The 20137-nt window shown below is 42.5% G+C and overlaps 1 protein-coding gene across 1 annotated transcript in view; it reads right to left on the bottom strand.

The window, feature by feature from the left end:
- Positions 1 to 524: 524 nt before the first annotated feature.
- Positions 525 to 20137, bottom strand: part of LOC143389021 (BH3-interacting domain death agonist-like) — a 38053-nt gene continuing 18440 nt past the window's right edge. Inside the window, exons 2-6 of the mRNA XM_076842376.1 lie at positions 13755 to 13828; positions 8275 to 8485; positions 3344 to 3483; positions 1717 to 1929; positions 525 to 568 (exon numbers count right to left, since the gene is read on the bottom strand). Of these exons, the coding sequence (XP_076698491.1) occupies positions 557 to 568; positions 1717 to 1929; positions 3344 to 3483; positions 8275 to 8485; positions 13755 to 13766 (588 nt within the window). The 5' untranslated portion in view covers positions 13767 to 13828 and the 3' untranslated portion in view covers positions 525 to 556. The remainder of the gene's footprint in view (positions 569 to 1716; positions 1930 to 3343; positions 3484 to 8274; positions 8486 to 13754; positions 13829 to 20137) is intronic.

Genomic DNA, 20137 nt, shown 5'->3' with positions numbered 1-20137 from the left:
ACAAGGAAATCAAACTAAACATCTGTGTTGAGGCCAGAGTTTGCCATCGTCTGGGAACAGCACCTTGGACCAGAACCTCTGAGCCATTTGGCCAGGATTTCACACAGATTATATTTTTTACTCTCTTGGAAACATAATGTCCCCTGCTTTTAGCAGAAATTTTAATATGTATGGGGTATGTGCAGTTCTCCTCCTTAATAAACAGCAATTTAAAAAAATCAAAAATCACTGAGTATGTTTTCCCTTCTGCCTTACAACTTACTTTTCAATGTAATTTACAAATGGGAGCCTGTAAGCTGTTGAGATAAAGGCACAAGGTACACATGTAGGAGATGGTAAATGTGTGCAAGTTGACTTTTTCGTCCAAAATACATCAATGTAGAAATTTCTAAATGGGTCACCAGCTGAAAATATCCTGAAATCAGGGAGAAAGAGCTCTTCTTCAGGCCTCTCTTTTCTAAGATGTCTATTTACGTGGCCATGGCTCCTCTCTGGAGGCAGCTACACTGCTGTCACAACATCAAGTTTAGCCTGGTGTGCTTCTGCAGTCATCTATTCAGTCCATCTCCTAAGCAAGAAAAGAACACCAGTCAGAATAACCAGTTTAATTCACAACCAGGATTTAGTACTTAAGACATTTACTAGTGTCTTAACAGGAGGGAAGCTGGGGTACAGAGCCTCCAGATCCTGTTAATCCTATATCCCTGCACCCTCCCTTTTGTTACACAAGGGCAAGTACAAAACCACAGGCTTTCCAAAGGCTCAGAGGTAAATTCAAGCCTCTCCATAATCACTTCAGTTGTTAAGACATGTTAGGAGGTCAGAGGAATCACTATTCCCTTTAAGCTGTATCTATTTGGTACCCAACAGTACAAATGTTAACATTTTGCCTCTTATTCCTCAAAATGGTTGTTGGTTGGGGGGAGACCTGTTCAGAGGCTTTCTCTGGCTTCTTTCAAGAGTTCAGCATGTTTTACCCCCTATTTTGTAGATGCCTTTATAACTGAATAGCATGCAGCAGAGGCATTTAAGGCCTATCAATAACTATTCACAGGGTTAGGTGCTATTTTATTTAAAAAGTAAGCCTGAATAATGCTCTGACATATTGAAAAAATTCAGACACTGATGTTTTAAAATTTGAAATAAGAAACATCCACCTATCTTCCACTGGGGTTTATGAAACTGAAGCATCAGTCTTCAAGGATGTCTTGCTTACCCTTCTTAGGCAGTGTCATGAAGACTGACTTTTAATGTCTTGGTTATGTGACAGATATGCTCTCTGTGTATAGGAAAATGCACATCATCTCTGCCCCCCGACCCTTTTTGACTATTCCTTTTGGTATCTCTCCCCATTCTCCTCTGTAACCATATATTCTGAGAATCTGCACTTATGTTTGTGACAAGGTGAAGCTGAGGGCAGACTGAGGAAGCTCAGTCAAGGTCCCTCTGGACACTTTCTTTTATGCCCACCATGCTGCTATGATTCTATCCATGGTGTGAGGAAGGCTTCAAGTCCCTCCTGACAGCAACATGTCTTGTCACTGCTTTCCTTGCGCTTTCATCATTCAGGGAGATCAGAGTGAGGAGGGCTGAGAGAGGCCCCATAGCAGAGGGCTCTGCTGGGTTATAGGGTTCTTTGAGGAAAAAGGTATGGGAAGCAGGCAGAGACCAGGGGACTCCAGGAAATAGAAAGGAGCTGGCATCAGTGATTCTTACATTTCTGACTAAGTCCCGCACGTAGGCGAATAGGTTCTGGTTAATAAAGTTGACTGTTGCATGAAACACATCATGGAGTAAGGATGGTGTATGATTGGCCACCTTTTTGGCCAATAGCATGGTCATAATAAGCATGGTCTTCTCGTTCTCCATGTCTTTAGGATAAGTCTGCATTGCTGCTTTCAGGGTGGTGTCCAGGCAGTTGCTTCTGTCCTATACAGAGATAAAGACAGTTTACTAATAGTCTTTCCTCTTACAGTTCCTGGTGGTAAGTACAAACTGGCATCTCAGAAGGAAGTATTGATGGAATAGCTAAGGCTACAGGACAGAGAGAAGGATAGACAATTTAGTTTTGAGGCAATGCAAAGGGAATAGGAGACTACTTCCTGCAGGGAATGCTCATTAACCTAATACACATTTACTGAACACTGTATGTTATTTAATGGAACACAAGGAGCTGAAGCCATTCCCTTTCATAACCTCAAAAGACTGATAACTATCTCCAGCAACTTAGGCCCATCTTACTATTGTGCACCCTAGCTTAAGGGGACAAGCAGAACATACTCACCAAAGGTGAGAGGCAAATACTAGACCATTGGACTTGAGAGACCTTAGGCTCAATGACTTACATGCACAATTACCCTTGTGGGAGGTGTCCCCAGGCAGTGCATAGCCAGATGCTTCTGTATTCTTAGACAGCTGCTGGAGAATAGCAGATGGAGAGAGAATGCCAGACTGAAGACCAGCTGTCATGGAAGGGGGCGCCCAACAAGGTAGTGAGGTTATCAGCCTTCTCAGTTGGTAGAAGTCAAAAGAATTAAACTTTCTCTCCTCTCACCTCCTACAGCTACAAGTATTTATTTGAAGGCTTTAGGGTGTGGCCTGCACCAATATTTGGATGCCCCCAGAGGTCCATGTGAGCAGCAATATCTATGTAACTAAACACAGCCATGAAGTTGGGAAGAGGAGAAGGCTAAACTATCACTGTTTTTGTTATACCTGGGAAAGTAACTGAAAATTCTGTGTTGGGATCTTTACTCTCCAAATCAGAAAAAAAAAGTTATTTTGGTAAGAGTCAGATATATTTTGCTGGGGCTGGGGATATAGCTCTATTGGTAGAGTGCTTGTCTCTCATGAACAAGGCCCTGGGTTTTATCCCCAGCACCACAAAATATATATATACACATACATATACTTTATTCATCTTTCTTGAGTCTTCTATCCCTCTCACTCATAAAGGTTCAGGTTTTCTAAATCTCCACTAAATTCTCCTGAAAGACAATCATGTTCTAACTCCATTCCCAATTCTCTTGTCAAAGTTCCAGATAGACAGTCATGGAGCTATCTCAGGGGACACTGGTCTTCTGATGAGAGACAGAACAGGTCCTGGCTCCAGTGACAATCATAAAAGCCCATCTTGGGGCTGGGGATGTGGCTCATACAGTAGCGAGCTCGCCTGGCATGCATGCGGCCCGGGTTCGATCCTCAGCACCACATCAAACAAAGATGTTGTGTCTGCCAAGAACTAAAAAAAAAATAAATAATAAAAATCTCTCTCTCTAAAAAAATAAAATAAAATAAAATCCCATCTTACTCAGAAGTAGCAATAGTGTATTCCCTCACTTACTTCCTCTGACAGTCCAGTATTCATAAAACATGCCACCAGTTCATTCACCAGTTCTGGCTGGATGCTACGGTCCATTTCATCCCCGACTTGGGCAAGATGCCGGGCAATGTTCTGTATAACTTCTTCTTGACTTTCAGAATCTGAAAGGAAGAGGGCAATAAGGACAAAGACGATTCAGACAATGGCTCCATTAGATACTCTCATCCCCCTCCACCCCACCCAACACAGAAAAGGAGTCTGCTTTGGAAGAAGGACAGCTCCTGCCTCCACAGCACGCGCTCACAGTCCTCACTAACATTGGCTCCACTCAGCTTGAGCCCCTGTGTGACTTCTGGACTGGCTGTCAGACCAGGGAAAGGCCTGAGTGAACAGCAGACCAGCTCCAGAAGCAGGCCTCTCCCTGAACACAGACTCAAGAACTGTCCCCAAAGAGGGTCAGTCATGTTCTAGCAGTCTTCACCATGGGCCTCAAAGAAGAACCTGGCAGCAATCTTCAGGGCTATCACCTGTTAAGTGTTGATGTATAACACTTAACAGGTGTCAATCTTAGAAGCTTTTAGGAAGGAAGATTTACAGTCAGACCAGGTTTGAGTCCCCCCCCCCCCGCCCCCTTCCTGGCCATGAGAATTTGAAGCATATGTCCTACTTTCTTACAGGGAAGAGGTGGAGCTGACTCCCCTCCCCAATCTTACCTCATTAAGTAAAACTCCAGGTTTTCTCTATCAATTTCCAGGCCCTATATGATCTGCCCCACCTGGTCAACTAAGATTCTGCTACCTGATGTTAGTCCCTCCACAGTATTCCTGGCCTCCACACATGCTGCCCCTTCTGCCTAAACGCCACTCCCCAACAGAACACAGCTCCTTCCTCACCTCCTTTATTCTGTCCCAGTCTTATCCTCTTTCTTTTCCTTCCTTGACACATTTACACATTACCCTAATCATAACTCTATGATTTGTTTGACACCCCTCAACCAGAATATAAACTCCCTAAAAGCTGTAATTTTTTTTTTGCAGGGGGAGGGGTCTAGTACTGAGGATTGAACCCAGGGCCTCATATATACTAGGCAAGCAATACGCTATATTCCCAGCCATTTTAAAATTTTATTTTGAGACAGGGTCTCACTAACTTGCCCAAGCTAGCCTCAAATTTACTATCCTCCTGTCTTAGCCTTGTGAGTTGCTGAAATTATAGGCATGTGATACCATGCCCAGCAAACCTATAATTCTGAAAATCAGTTTGGTTTACTGTTAAATATTCAGCACTTAAACTGACACAGGCGCACAGCAGGTGCTCAATACACAACTGTCTGGAAGCTGGGCATTATGGCACATGCCTATAATCCCAACAACTCAAGAGGCCGAGGCAGGAGGATCACAAGTTGGAGGGCAATCTCAGCAATTTAGCGAGGTCCTAAGCCCTGTTTCAAAATAAAAAGTAAAAAGGGGCTGAGGATGCAGCTCTATGGTAAAGCACCCCTAGGTTTAATTCCTGCAAACATAACAAAAACCAACTACATGGGGCTGGGGGTGTGGCTCAGTGGTAGAATGTATGCTTAGCTTCAATCCCCAGCACAGCAAAATAAATCAAAGCAAATAAACCAAAAACCAAATAAGTGCATAAATGAATGAACAGATCCTGTATCTAGCTTCTGATATCAATAAATGACAACTATTGTTATCTCTCTCATTAAGTCCTGCATTTCTCCTGTATTTGCAACTCCCCTCTGGCTCCTATTTATCCAGGACAGAAACCTGGCTTACCTGAGGTCTCTGCTATTCCAACTGCACCCTTTCTCAGTGCGTTGTCAGGTCTGATCTTAGAACTCCTATCTGCTGCTGCCACCCTTGTCAGGGTTTTCTCTGAGCTCTCATCTTGATAACATTGTCCTTCAGTCTATTTTCCTCAGAAACAGGAGGGCATAACAAGCACTTGGGCAGGACTGAAGGAAGCAGTAAGAAGTCTAATATGCTTACCAACCTCAGGGGTAAGAGCCTTCTTAAATTCTGCACTCTAGGGATTTCATCTGCCCCTCCTTCAGTCTTCTTTCTTTCTTTGTCCTATTAGGCCTCTAAGGATGGAATCCAGGGCCATAGACACACCAGGCAAGTATTCCGGTCCACCACTGAGTCGCACCCTTAGCCTCTCACCACAACAAGATACGACACTGCTTCTCTACTCAGGACCTTCCCCATGCTCACTTCTACTTAAGTGGTTAAGTCATCTTCTAGCTTCCAATTCCCTTTAATTCTTTCTACTCTTGTAATGTTCTAGCCAAATCCAAACATTTTCTGTGTTTCATAGCCTTTGGGCTTTCCCATCTTCAGGCTTTTGCTTAATCAATGGCTATTTCTTCTTCCCTATTTCCAAAGAATTACATTGTGCCATCTTTCTAGACCTAGCTCAACCTCACTTGAGTCATGAATTCCTTCCTGATTCCCTTCAGAGCAAAGGGTCCCCACTTCTCCTTATAGTTCCCTCAGAAATGATGTGTGCCTCACTTACTTGCCAAAGCCTTTCCACCTTATTTTTGTGAATCATGTACACATCTCTCTTCCCTCTATCCACCAGATCAGCAACATCAGAAATTATATCTGATTTTGTTTTGAGGTTTTCAGAGTCTCTATTTTGTTCCTTGCCTCCAAAACTTGTCAGGTACTTAATTCATAGGCCAATGTTCTCTCAGAGCACTAGTAAGGTAAGTATACAGCCCCATTAATCTACTTTTCAAATGCCATTTGGGTCAAGTCAGGATTTGCTGTCTAAAGGTAAGGGACAATGTAGAGAGCAGCAAGAGAAAAGCACAGGAGACAGACTCTGGTTGTAGTTACTGCTGTATCACCTTCTGACAGTGAAGCCATTCGGGCCCATGCCTGTCCTCAGTCCTTCCTACAACTTTCCAAGAGATCAAATGCTTTTATTCAGTTTAGGACTGTCAGAATACATACTGGTTAGGCTCAAAGAAAGTTTCTGGCATACCTTGACTAGTGGGAAACACTGGGCCACATTTCCTTTCACCAGATTTAAGATGAGATTGGGCAAAAGGCAGAATCAATTGTTGGTCTCCCCCAGAGCCACCAGAGGGCACTGGAATCTCGGTGACAGGAAATTTCAGAGTAGACAACCAGGTTGTGCAGGACAGGTTGGAAGGTCTGGGTCACTGTGGAATTTCAGGGTAGGGATTTTTTTTCTTTTGCAGTGCTAGTGGTGGAACCCAGGGCCTTGAGCAATAGGGCAAATGCTCCACCCCTGAGCTACACCCTCAGTCCCAGGGCAGTGATTCTAATCAAGGTCAGAATCACCTGGAAGTCTTCCACTCTAACAGCTGACCTGGGTCGGTGGAGTAGACTCAAGGCCTGCACATTTTGAAAAAGTTCCTCATGTAAAGTCTGTGTGCACACTACTGAGAACCAATGTCCTGAGCTCCTCAGCTTGCTCTTTCTCCAGAAGCAGCACTAGTGGCTCAGTGGTAGAGTGCTTGCCTAGTGGCACTGGGTTTAATTTTCAGCACCGCATATAAATAAATGAATAAAACTGAGGTCCATCAACATCTAAAAATATATATACTAGTAAGAATAGAGGCAAGGAAGAGAGCACAGGGATTAAAGTTCAGAATGGTAAAATCTGGAAACAGGTAACAGGAGGCAGCACTGATTATGATGGGAGGCAACCCAAGAAGTTCAAGAGGGTTCTGGCTTAAGTACTGCCTTGGACATACCCATCAGTTGAATGGGTCTAGTCATTTATATGTCCCTGGGCCTGAGTTTCCTCATCTGGAAATGAGGTTCATAATACTTCAATTATTCCCTTCCCTCCCTTTGTGCCAGGGATCCAACCCAGGGCCTCATGTATGCCAGACAACCACTTGAGATCCCCTAGCTCAGTTTTCTTATATTTAAAAAAAGGGAAAATGTGAAGTTCTATATGGGATACAAAAATTCCTTTAAATACATGGATTGGGACCTGCTCAAGATGGTGTGGAGCTGTGTAAGAATCACCTGTGGGGCTTTTACTCACACCAGTGATGCCCCAGATCTATCAAATCAGATTGCCTAAAGATGGGACCCCAGCACCACTGTTTTAAAGCTTTCTGGTTCTTGAAACTACATAAACCCAAACTGGGGAGTCCTTCAGGTTATTTAATACAGCTCAGTGGTTTCCAGAATTACTTGGGAAAACACTTTTCATATTGGTAGATGAACATAAGAAGGTAGATGCTGCACCTAAAATAAGTTCAGCACCACTAGAGGCAATCAAACACAGATCAAACCATATAATATGAACATATATAGTAGCCTAAAACTCCATGGGTCAAGACTGAGCCCAAATGTCCCTTCTAGCCCATGGATTGTGGGAGGCCAACCTTACGGGTGACTGAGTTACACTCTCCAGCTAGGTGCTGAGGCGCTCAGTCACAGAAATGGGTGTGTCTTGCTACAGCCTCATGGGTGAAGCTATGCTCACCTGTTCCTTTGTAATATAACCCCTTGCCCTGTTTCGGATAGAATCTTCCATGGAAGTGCCTTGTGTGTGTCCCCTCCTCTTACTGTGCCCTTGGGTGTGGCCTACCCAAGTGTCAGTCAACCTGCTGACAGTGGACATCATGAAGATCGACTCAGCCCCCTGAAACCTGACCCCTTGCCTCATTTGAATAGCTTCTCCTCAATAAAAGGGGTCAGCATGTGCTCTCGCTCTCTCTCTCTTTCTGTGGACCCTTAAGGTCAGAGGAGCCGGTCACAGCAACCCCAAAGAAAAAGGTATTTGTGTCTCTTGTGTGGTTATTTCGTGCATCCCAGTTAGCCCAGTTTAACTAGAGTGACCCCTTAGCCTTTTAGTCGCGAGAACAGAAACCCAGCAATGGATATCCCCAGATGTTACTAGTAACAACAAAGCCCAGGATTGGCACAAAGGAGATGGGGTCAGGTGCCTACCTGCCTCTATTCTTCCCATGAAGAGACTGGCACGGTTGCCGTCAGTCTGCAGCTCATCTTCACGTTCCCCCTCCAGGTAAGTTCGCACAGGTAGTTCCTGGCCCAGAGTTCTCAGCTCTTGGTGAAACTTACAGTCAGAGAAGCTTTGGAGGAAGTCAAGCACCAGCAAGTTTGTGATGCATTCATCCCTGAGGCCTGAACCATTGCTGACCTAAGATAAAAGAGGAATTAGGAAGGCTCTTGGGAACCCAGGCCAGGGCCAGAAGCCCTTCCTGTACCTGAGCAGACAGTTCTATGGGGTACAGATGGTCTTGAAAGAACCTTACTGGCCTAAGAGGTGAATCTCATGTAGATTCAAGATCCCTGCAGCAATGCCTCCTGTAGATGCCAAAGAGAGAGCTTCAATTCTACAAGTGATTCATCCACCATTTGCTTTACCTGAAATCTGTGGCTGGGGTGAGTTTCCTATGCTACAGTCTGATTCAGGGAATTCAGGCAAATATCATTTAGATGCCATCCATGTATTTACATTATTTTTTTAAAAGTACCAGGGATACTTCACCAAATAAAATCCAGCTTTCCTGGCTATTCTTCTAGAAGTTAGCAGCTGTTTCTTTTCCATAATCTCTTTTGTAGGCCTAGGATGATACTGGGCCAACAGAAGACTCTCAATACATACTGGGGGTGGTACCCACAGGTCAACATTGCCTTTGGCCCAGCTTGGTCTACTTCTAGAGGCTTAATTAATGAAAACCCCAGAGTGCTCTGACCAGGAGGGGCTGGAGCACACAGTCCCCACTCACTGTCCATCTCTACTGGTAACACTTAAGCCGCATGCAGCTCCTGCAAATGCCTGCACTATGGGAGCCAGGAGGGGCCTTTCTAGCATGCTGACTGCATGTGAGGATGTTTTTTGAAAACAAAGGTGAGTACCTATAGCATCAGTGGCACCATGTGCCCAGAGCAACCATAGCTCTAAAATAAAGAGGGAATAAGTAGTCTGGAAGGCTCGGGATTCCAAGACCTGTCCAGATGTATGCCAAATATTCACAGGGGCTGTAAGAACAAAGGAAGATAAAAGTGCTGGTGAAAAGATATTGTAATTCTCTAAGTCCTTAATAATTTGCATCAGAAAAACAAAACAACTTTTTATTTGTTTATTTATTTATTTATGTGGTGCTGAGGATCGACCCTAGCAACTCGCATGTGCTAGGCGGCCGCTCTACCATTGAGCCACAACCCCAGCCCCACAAAAAGTATTTATTAGAAAACTTAAAAAAAAACTCCCAGGACAGCTTTTTTTTTTTTTTTTGGTGGTGCTGGGGATTGAACCCAGGGCCTTGTGCATGTGAGGTAAGCTCTCTACCAATTAAGTTATATCCCCAGCCCTGAGAAAATTTTTTAATAGGACAAAATAAATAAAACTGCTGATATAGCAAGTACTTAGCATGCAATGAGCCCTGGGTTCAATCCTCAACACCACCAAAAAAAAAAAAAGGTTAAATAAAATATGGTACTTGAGGGGCTGGGGTTGCGGCTCAGTAGCAGAGCACTTTCCTAGCATATGTGAGGCACTGGGTTTGAGCCTCAGCACCACATATAAATAAATAAAAAATAAGGTACATCAACAACTAAAAAAATATTTTAAAAAAATATGGTACTTGTGTATTATTGCTCTTTGGCTGTTACTTCTTCAGGATTACTTTCAAATAAAAGCAAACTTTATGTAAAAGTTCTACTGAATCTAATTCTTACAATTCCTGTACTATGAGGCCAAGAGGGTACAAAACAGCTTAGAAACTCAAAAAACATGGCCATTTCTGTCACAAGGAGATGTCCTGATTAGAAGAGAAGAAAGGAACCCGGGGGCAGTATCATGGGTTAAGTGTGTCTCCACTAAAAAAATGTTCAAGTCCTAACCCCAAGTACCCATAAATAGGATCTTATCTGGACATACTCAAGTTAAGAAACTTCATCAGAGTGAGCCCTAAGTCCAATGACTGGTGTCTTTGTAGGAGTAAAATATATATACTACGACATGCAGGGAAATGCCACCTGAAGATAGAGGCCAGAATTGAAGTGATGCATGTCCAAGCTAAGAAACATCAAGGATCACTGGTAATTCCAGAAGCTGGGACAGAATCTCCCTCAGAAAGAGGGAGCAACCACAATGATGACCTGATTTTAGGCTGCTGGTCACTAGAATTGTGAGGGAATAAACTCCTGGGTTTTTGTGTTTGTTTTTGGTGGTACTGGGGACTGAACTTAGACACTGAGCTACATCATATCCCTTTTTGTTTTATTATTATTTTTTTTGGTACTGGGAATTGAACTCAGGGGCACTCAATCACTGAGCCACATTCCCATTCCTATTTTGTATTTTATTTAGAGAAAGGGTCCCACTGAGTTGCTTAGGGCCTTGCTAAATTGCTGAGGCTGGCTTTGAACTCGAGATCCTCCTGTCTCAGCCTTCCGAGCCTCTGGGATTATAGGCGTGAGCCACCGCAACCAGCCCTAGCCCTTTTTATTTTTTGACACAGGGCCTTGCTTTTGTGGTGAAAGCTGGCCTGGAACTGATGATCCTCTTGCCTCAACTCCCAAAGTTACTGGAATTATAGGTGTGTGCCACCACGCCCAGCTTAAACTCTTGTCCTTAAAAGCCACCCAGTTTGTTTCAGCAGCCCAAGGAAATTAATAAAGGTGGTCTTTGCCCAAGGACCACCTTTTGATCCAGAGTTGGTAAACAAGAATCTGAAGCCTGAATGTGGAGATACAGCAGCTGCCAGTCATGCTAGATCAGGTTATCCAATACATTCTATAATCTTTATTACATAAAATAAAGAGAGATGGCCGGCAAAGGAAAGGGAAGTATTTCATGTTAGAGAATGAGGGATCTGGAAATGTTTAGTTGCAGTGAGCTGAAAAGCCAAGAGGACAGGCAAGTGCCATGAAAAAGGAAGTGGTTTGGGAAACAGAATTTATTTCATTCCATGAACAAACAGAGCTTGTGACATGCCAAGTATGGAACTATACTTCTTTTAAATCTTCCAGTAATAAAAGCTGAAGAAGGAATTTAATATTTATCTTTTTAGATCATAGGAAAAAATATATTGAGAGAAATGAGGAACACTTAAGAAATTCTGCTATATATTTTACATAACTGATGCAATGAAGTAAAAATAATTCTTATGCTATAGAATCAGTTCTGATGCAGAGAAAGACGAAAACCTCCAATGCATTTGATAAATTAGAATAAATCTGGTGTTCAAACCTAGCAAAAAGAACACTAGATAAGAGTAACAAAAAGTGAAACCAGTCTCATTTGTTTTTACAAACATATATATCTCAAGCCAGATATGGTGGTGCATGCCTATAGTCCCAGTTACTCAGAAGCCTGAGGCAGGAAATTGCCAGCCTCAGCAACTTAGACTCTGTCTCAAAATAAAAGATTAAAAGAGAGATGTAGCTCAGTGGTAGAATACTTGCCTAGAATGAGTGAGGGCCTGAGTTTGATTTCTAGTACTGCAAATAAATTCAAAGAAGAATGCTGAGTGAAATAAGCCAGTCACAAAAAGATAAAAACTGTATGATTTCACTTATATGAGGTCCTTGAACATAGACAGAAAGTAGAATGGTAGCTATTGGGGGCTGCTGTCGGGGAGGAGTTAAGTTAGTGTTTGATGGGGACAGTTTCAGTTGAGCGAGATGAAAATGTTCTGGAGCTGGATGGTAGCAATGGTTGTACAACAACAATGCATGTAATGACCCTGAACCACACACTTAAAAATAGTGAAGACAGGCCAGGCATGATGGCACACGCCTGTAATCCTGGTGGCTCAGGAGGCTGAAGCAAGGGGATCACAAGTTCAAAGCCAGCCTCAGCAAAAGCAAGGCACTAAGCGACTCAGTGAGACTTGTCTCTAAATAAAAATACAAAATAGGGTTGGAGATGTGGCTCAGTGGTCGAGTGCCCTAAGTTCGATCCCCATTGCCAAAAAAAAAAAAAAAAACGAAAAAAAAGTGAAAATGGCAAATTTTATATTATGGGATCTTACCATATTTTTTAAAATTCCAGAGTGGGGGAAAATATCTGAGAAAGTCAAAGTATCTACAATAGGATGAAAGTTCTGATAGTGACAGAAAGACCAAACCCCAAAATGTAAGAGAAAATTTTTGCTCAATGTTTCAGTGAGAATCCCAACTCTGTAAAACACTGGGTAACCTTCAGTGTCTCAGCTTTTTCACCCTGAAGGTAAAGAAAAAAACAACAGTAGGAGTAATGACATTCACCCTTCCTATCCTGAAAGGGTGTCAGGAAAAGTGCTACCTTATGAGAGGAAAGATTGTCTAGGGTGCTATGCAAGGAGGATGTGGCAGTTGTGTTTTAACCTGAAGACATCTCAAGAATATGGGAGAGAAGGCAACACTTATTGGGGTCCTTTCTTGTCCCTGCCAGAGTTCTGTTTCTATTCTTTATACCTGGATAAATTCTACTCCTTGCACTCTGGGGAAGGAAAAAAAAATATGGGAGAGGAAGTAAATGTGGTGGACTGGAAGACACAATGGGCAAGTTCACCTGGCACCAACATAGAATACTATCCACACTGTAACTGGTCCTTATGGGGACAAGTGGGAGCTCTAAAATTTCTTCTGTCTATGCAACTAACATCTCTCCAGAGCCCACTAGGTAGTGGGCTCTCCAGTTATCAACCTGAAAAATCCCACAATTCCCATTCTTCTGAAAGGATATTCAACAAGTACATACTGAGACCTGCTATGGTTTTGATTTAGAATGCCCCCCAAAAGTTCTGTGTTGTCCTTGTGTTGAAGGCTTAGTTCCCAAAGCAGCAGTATTCAGAGGTGGGGCCTATGGGAGGTGGTTGGATCATGGTGGCTCTGAGCTCATCAGTGGATTAATCCATTAATGGATTCATAACTTAATGTGCTTTTTTGAGTGGTAGTAGAAACTTTAGGAGGTAGGGCCTAGTTTGGGGAAGCAGCCACTCGAAGATGTATCTTTGAAGGGTATATCCTGTCTCTGCTCCCTTCTCTCTCTCTTTCCCAGCTGCAAAGAGGTAAGCAGATTTGCTGTATCACACTCTCTCTGCCATGATGTTCTACCTCATCACAAGCCCAGAAACAACAGCGCCACGTTACTACGGAATCAAACTTTGAAACCATGAGTCAAAATAAATCTTACTTTTAAGTTGAATTTTTCAGATATTTTGTCACAGTGACAGAAAGCCAACTAACACAAGACTTTTCAGGCACCGAGGGTACTGTCCATAGGCTCAGGGATGTTGAAATGGTAATTCTGTTGTAGATTTGTGGTTCCTCTTAGCAGAGCTTTCAGATGGGAACTGGGAACTGGGGTCAGGCTAGATCAGCACCCACAGGCAAATGCATGAAGAACAAGCCTACACTCAACCCTCTAACGTCCCCTTTCCAAGAATTCCTCCAAAAGAATTCAGGAGTCTGACCTCAGAGTCCATGGCACAGGCAGCACCTGGTAGCTCCAACTCAGTTTTGGTTCACGGAGGTCCAAGATCACCACCTAGAAAAGGACACACATAGAGGGTGGGTGGCTGTATCCTGAAGGGATGCCCCACAGGGTAGAATGGAGAAGACGGGCCTCAGCTCTGGCTCAGGAACTTTGGCCACTGCAACCGAGTAGCTGAGGTCACTGTTGCCAGCAGATGGTATTCAGTCGGGTTCCTTTCTTTCCCCTTGGCACAGAATTGTGGGCCACAACCTACTGAGCAAACTGAAGTTTTCCTGGATCTTCCCTGAGACTTGCCAGACCCCTTAGAACTCCCCAGGGCCAGTCCTCCATCCAAGAGTAAACTCTCCTATTCCATTCTCAGGAAGACCTCATGGATCAGGCCAATGGGCTGATCTGGCTTACAAACTATTTTAAAGTAAATATTTACATTAGTAAGTTTCCTATAAGAATATACTCAGTAAATAAAGTATATCTGTTGCAGTCTGTCTGGGCACAAATAACCAAGCTGCCACAAAGCCTTGTAGGTTCAAACAGCAACTCTTTATTCCCGAACTCTACACACACTTCCCGGGAATACACTCCCTCCACAGGGCTCCACGTGCCAATTCTCCCAGAACCCCGAGAGAACTCCACGGGAACTCCAAAGTAGCAGGCGCCTGAGGCAGCAATAGCCGCCCTATTACTGGTGTAAAGGTCTAATATACAATTGAATCAATCCAGCATCATCTTAATGGCTTGCCTCTCAACCATTACTTCTGGCAAAATGCCAGGGGCCATTCAGACTAGCTGTGGCTCTCAACATATATCTAAAAATTTCCAGGAAATCCATCTCCTCAGGATGACAACTATCACAGCAATTCCTTCCAATAACAAAGATACCAACCCATATCTTTGACAAGTTTTATGATCTTGCATTCCACACAATGTTGCTGTGCAGGCAGCATTGATCCTGACTTAAAAGGGAGAAAATATAGTTTTAGGAAGAATTTTTCTTGAGGCCACAGAACTAGTAAGTGACAGGAGGGGGCAGATCAGTTCCTTCGATCAGGTCACATGGCTTCAATTGTTCATATTATGAAGAAAAAATTTCCAATAAAAATGATGAAAAAAGAGACTGCATTTGACATACAAAAGATTAAGTCTTACATTGGACACACATGACAAACTAAATGACCCACTACTAACTAGACAAATGCCAACTGGGAACTGAGGTCAAAAAATACGTCCTGGCCAGACAAGTGGTACATATTTAAAATCTCAGCTATTTGCACAGCTGAAGCAAGAGGATCACAAGTTCAAGGTCAGCCCATGCAACTAAGCAAGACTTTCAAAAGTGAAAAGGTTGGGGATTTCATGCAGTGGTAGAACAACTCCAATACCAGGAAAAACAAACAAACATAACTATTATAGACTGTTGGGGATGAACATATACTTTGAAGAACAGTATAAATATTCCTCAAAATAATAAAAATAGAATTACCATATGATCCAGCTATCCACTCCCAGGTATATATCCAGAGGAAATGAAATTGGCACACAAAAGATACATCTAGCTGGGTGTGTTGGCACACATCTGTAATCCCAGCAGCTCCGGAGGCTAAGGCAAGAGGATAGCAAATTCAAAGCTAGCCTTAGCAACTTAGTGAAACCTTGTCTCAAAATAAAAAATAAAGAGGGCTGGGGATATGGCTCAGTGGTTGAGTGCCCCTGAGTTCAATCTCCAGTACCAAAAAAAAAAAAAAATCTACCTACCTACCTACATATTTATTGCTATACCATTCACAATAACTACTAAATGTAATCGGCCTAGGGACCCATTGATGGCTCAATGGATAAAGAAAAGTGGTGTGTGTGTGTATAAATATATATACATATACAGACACACACACACACATATATCATACATACATACGAACACACACACACACACATAAATGGAATAATGTTCAGCCATAAAAATGAATGATAGCCTATCATTTGCAGCAAAATGGATAGAACTAAAGAACATTATGTTAACTGAAATAATTCAAATGGAGAAAGATGCATGTTGTAGATCAATGGTAGAGCACCTGCCTGGAATGTATGAGGCACTGGGTTCAATCCTCAGCAACACATTTAATTAATTAGTTAGTTAATTAATGGTTAAAAAATGCCCTATCTTAAAAAAAGAAAAGAAAAGAGTTGATGCAGGCTAGAAGTGTGGTTCAGTACAAGCACTTTACTAGCGTGAGTGAGGCCCTCTGGGTTCAACCTCCAGCACTACAAAAAAAAAAAAAAAGCAAATGTTGACCTGAATGTAAAACAGTGATTACTAGAGGCTGGAAAGGTGGGAAGGATAGAGGAAGATTGGATAACAAAACAAAACAAAACAAAACAAAACAAAAAAACCATAAGAAATAAGTCCCAGTGTTCCATAGATCAGTGAGGAAACTATAATTCATAAAAACCTATTATATATTTTATGAATAACTAGAAGAGAAGAATTCTAAGGCTTCAAACACAAAGCAATAAGAAAAAAATCTTAATTACCCTGATTTGATCAGTATACATTGTACACATGTATGAAAATTTCACACTGTTCCTCATACTTATATACACTATGTATTAATCAAATAATTTTTAGATGTTTATAAGAAATGTCAATGACCCTGATTTTTTTTGTGTGTGAGAGGGGTACTGGGGATACACACAGGGCCATACACATGCTAGGTAGATGCTCTACCGCTGAGCTCTACCTCCTGTCCAACTACCCTGATTAGATCACTACCCACTGTATACATGTATTAAATTATCACACTGTACCCCATATATTTGTACAATTAAAACAAAAATAAAAATGTATCTATACAATTGAATACACATAAAATCATTAAACAGAATAAGAGTTTTGTTGCGTATCAGTATTAAGATGTCCAAGAGGGCTAGGGATGTGCTCAAGTGGTAACGCGCTCGCCTGGTACGGGCAGGGTGCTGGGTTCGATCCTCAGCACCACATAAAAATAAAATAAAGATGTTGTGTCCACCGAAAACTAAAAAATAAATATTAAAAAATTCTCTCTGTCTCTGTGTCTCTCTCTCTTAAAAAAAAAAAATAAATAAAGATGTCCAAGAGACTAAACAAAAACGTCTATGCAATAGTTGGAATAGGGTAATTCTATTCAGCAAGTAATTGTATATGTGAGTTTACACAAAATATCAGGTTAAGCCAAATAAAATTTTTCTTTTGTAGGGCAAAAACAATATTGGCAATTTCATAGGGTTCCTACATGCATAGGACATAAAAAATAAGCAGGAGAATGAATAACCAACTTGTCCTGGGGAAGAAAGGAAGAGGCCAGGAAGGAAGCTGGCTATAACAGGGATACTCAGCCTTCAAAACCAGGCATGGACCACCCCACTCTCAGCACTTGCATTTCCTGTCTCAGATGCTCACTGACCTCAGGCACCCTGCACAGCTGGAGGCTGTGCTGGCTCTCCCACTGGGATATATTTTTATTTTTGTCTTAATTGTACAAATTTATTGGGTACTGTGTGATTATTTAATATATGTATACAGTGTGTAATGATCAAATCAGGGTGGTTGGACTCGGGGTATAGTTCAGTGGTAGAGCATCTGTCTAGCTCTACCACTGGTGGGTGGGTATGGTACTTGTTTGACAGAAAAAGGTCCAGAAGCAAATGATAGAAGTGTATATGGACGAATGGAAGGATGGCAGCTCGAGGGCAAGGGGAAAACTCAGAATCATTACCAGCATCAAGTCAAAGATTAAACAGAACCTACTCCTCAGGAAAGAGGCCACAGAGATCAAGCCATTTTCCCAGTCACTGCCCAAGTAGTGGCACAACGGACAATAACCCAGGCCTCTACCTCAAGGTCTGAGCTCTTTGTCTTGTTCTACTACATCTTTTCGAGACATCTGTCATGGCAGGGATGTAGTTCAGTGGTGCAGAACGTGCCCAGCAAGTGTGAAGCCCTAGGTTCTATCTCCAGTGGGGTTCAATCCCTAGCACTAAAAGACAGAAGCGGGGTGGGCAGCTGGGGGAGGATTAATGCAAACATTGATCAACTTCCTTCTAGATTTTAATACTCAAGCTCCTATATCTACATGGAAACTTTCATATCTTGCTATTTTCACTCATTTTTGGTCATTTTCTCACTTAAATAGTCTTTTGGGGCTGGGGGTATAGCTCAGTAGCAGAAAGCATTCACAAAGACCTTGGTTCGATCCCCAGGACCACTAAATAAACAATCTTCAAAAATATTCTAATGCCTACAACTTAATGTACTAGTTCTCAATCAGGGATGATTTTGATCTTCAAAAGCCATCTAGCAGGGCTGGGGCTGTAGCTCAGTGGCAGAGTGCTTGCCTAGCACATGTGAGGCACTGGGTTTGATCCTTAGCACCACATAAAAATAAACAAATAAAGGCATGCTGTCCATTTATAACAACAACAACGACGAAAGCCATCTAGCAGTGTCTGGAGGTAGTTTTGATTGTCAGAATGGGGAGAAGGGGCTCCTAGCATCTAGTAGGCAGGGGTCAGGGAAGCTGTGGAATATTCTACAGTGTCATAGCAGCCCTTCACAACTTATCCAGCCCAAAAATGTCAACAGTGCCCCAAACTGAAACCCCTATTTGTGTGTGTGTAAGTGTATCACACACAACAAAATATAATGCATCTCCATCTCCTGTTATTGGACATTTAAATAATTTGAGTATTTTCACCACTGAAAAATAGAGCTAAGTCAGCTGGGAGCCAGAGTACACTCCTGTGGTTCCAAGTACTTGGAGGCTGAAGTAGGAGAACTGCTTGATCCCAGGAGTTCCAGGCCACTCTGGGCAAGACCCCCCATCTCAAAAACAAACAAAATAATCATGATAAATACCCTGCTGTGACATTTTCCTATTAAGTCCAGAATCAAATGATGCCAGATGTGAAAGTAAAATATACCTTGTGTACACGTCTCATGGTAGTCAGGGGACTGTGACTATGGCTCAACTTGGGCTGTGAGGACATAGGCAGGCTCCTCTAGGACAAAACCTAGAAAGAATTGGGGGGTGGGGATGCTGTATTACCTAGGTCAGCTGGGGCTTTGGAGAATGTGTAAACTTTCTGAGCAGATGCCCTGCATCTGGCTTCATTCATGATTTAGGAAGAAATTCAATGAATCAACTGTCTGCTATGAGTGGGCCCAGGAGGATAGGGACAATGAGGCCCACCAAAAACCAAAGACTTCTGAGTCAACAATAATTCTATCTCAACCCCCCAACTCCTGACCTAAGTCACCAGCAAGAAGAAAAGCTCAAGTAGCCACCAGTATATCTCCTCCCTTCTGAGAACCAGTGGGAAACTGGCTAGGTGGGCAGGAAACAGGAAATAGTAACCTGCCAACTTATGATTGATAATGGATGAAAACATGCTTAGGAACCAGAAAGCCTTATATAAAGTGGCCCCATGCAACATGCAGACTGAGAACTAGGAGGCCTTTTATGCCTTATCTCTGTAGTACCAAGATAGCAAACACAGTCACCCCTCACCATCCTTGGAGATTTGTTCCAGAACCTCCTTATATACCAAAACTCAATGCCATATAAAATGATGTAGTATTTTCATGTAACTTAAACACATTCTCTTATATACTTTAACTCTCTAGATTACTTATATAATATCTAATAATGTAAGTGCTATGTAAATAGCTCTTATTCTATTTTATTTAGAAAAGATAAAAAAATATCTCTATGTGTTAAGTACATATATGATTAAAAAAAATAAAATAAACCCATGCTTCCATACCTTGCAGATATGGAAGGTCAACTGTATTATTACTGATAACAAGGAGCCCATGCCCAGGCTAGGTACATTTGTGAGGGCCTATAGTCCCAGCTCTCAGGAGGCTGAGGCAGGAGGAACGCCTGAGCCCAGAGGTTTGAGGCCTGGGCAAAACAGCAAGACCTTGTTTCAATCACAAAACAAAACAAGGAAACAGTACCTACCATTTAACAGTGCCTGAATGCAACAGGCCTGGTACCAGGTGGGCCTCTGCCTGTGGATGCCCAGCAAGGATACTGAACGCCTTGGCAGCTGCAAAGTCACCCAAGCTGGGGGTGTGAGCCACATGAACACTCACCTCAGAGCCAGTTTTTCAAGAAAGATAAACAGACAACAGATGTAAACCTTTTTTAGAGGCCCCAGGAACCTCACTCACATCTGGAAAGCTAAATGTCCCTGAATTCAGTGAAACCCCCAAAGTTCTCAAAAGGCCTAGCCCTGTACCATCACACATGGTCAAAGCAAAAGACTGGGCCTTACTGGGGCAGGAGCAAGCACACGTAAGGGTCAATGGAAATAAAAAGGTAT

This window comes from Callospermophilus lateralis, unplaced genomic scaffold, assembly GCF_048772815.1.
Source record: "Callospermophilus lateralis isolate mCalLat2 unplaced genomic scaffold, mCalLat2.hap1 Scaffold_43, whole genome shotgun sequence".
In the NCBI taxonomy this organism is placed as follows: domain Eukaryota; kingdom Metazoa; phylum Chordata; class Mammalia; order Rodentia; family Sciuridae; genus Callospermophilus; species Callospermophilus lateralis.
The sequence above is the reverse complement of the archived record's forward strand: the minus strand, read 5'-3'. Positions and strand labels throughout refer to the sequence as shown.